The sequence below is a fragment of the Pygoscelis adeliae genome, unplaced genomic scaffold (assembly GCF_000699105.1).
Source record: "Pygoscelis adeliae isolate BGI_AS28 unplaced genomic scaffold, ASM69910v1 Scaffold52, whole genome shotgun sequence".
Lineage (NCBI taxonomy): Eukaryota > Metazoa > Chordata > Aves > Sphenisciformes > Spheniscidae > Pygoscelis > Pygoscelis adeliae.
The window spans coordinates 409,784-410,507 of NW_008824285.1; the positions used below are offsets into that span (position 1 = coordinate 409,784).

Consider the following 724-nt stretch of genomic DNA (forward strand, 5'->3'; position numbering starts at 1 on the left):
ACCATGGGCACAGCCACGTTGCTGAGGTGCCGGCAGTGCAGGGAGGTGACATTGGGCTCCTGGGCGGCCAACTGGCAGCCCTCGGCACTCCAGCCCCCCATACCTCCCAGCACCTCGAAGTTCCAGTACGCGGCCACCGGGTCTGCGCCCTCCCCAGGGTGCCGCAGCGACACGGCCACCGGCTCCGACAGGTTTCCCACTCCGCAGCCATCTGCAGCAACAGAGAAAGGCGGTGAGCAGGGCAAGAGACACCCCTCTGCCTGCACCCCCAAAGGAGGCTGGCCATGGGGAACCCCCCACTGCAGCCCATAGGCACGTTGCCACCTCCCCATGAGGACCCCCAGGGATGACTTTGCTCTGCAGGAGCACCAGGGCACACCCCAAGGAGCCCCGTGGAGCCCCATGGAGCTCCATCCCCCAAGAAAAGCCCCACACAGGGCACCCCAAGGCCCCCGCCAACAGGCAGCCCTTACAGGTCCCAGCGTAGATGACCGGCGTGGCCACGCTGCGGCGCTTGCCGTCGTCAGCCAGGCGGGAGGAGTTGCCCGTGCTGCAGAAGAGCTTGCCGTTGCGGAAGACCAGCAGCTGGAGCTTGCAGTCGGCCAGCGGCGCGGCCGGGACGGGGCTGGGGCAGAGGCTGGGCGGCAGCTGGATGGAGGCCAGGGCGATGCTGTTCTGCGGGCACACGGTCGCCGGTGAGCAGGGGTAGCCCCCCCACCCGGCA

General features: G+C 68.9%; 1 protein-coding gene across 1 annotated transcript in view; it reads right to left on the minus strand.

Annotated features, from left to right (window-relative positions):
- GPR124 (G protein-coupled receptor 124) overlaps nucleotides 1–724 on the minus strand; it is a 30,389-nt gene that overhangs the window by 6,874 nt on the left and 22,791 nt on the right. The window contains exons 6-7 of the mRNA XM_009318626.1: nucleotides 474–675; nucleotides 3–211 (exon numbers count right to left, since the gene is read on the minus strand). Coding sequence (XP_009316901.1) covers nucleotides 3–211; nucleotides 474–675 — 411 coding nt within the window. The remainder of the gene's footprint in view (nucleotides 1–2; nucleotides 212–473; nucleotides 676–724) is intronic.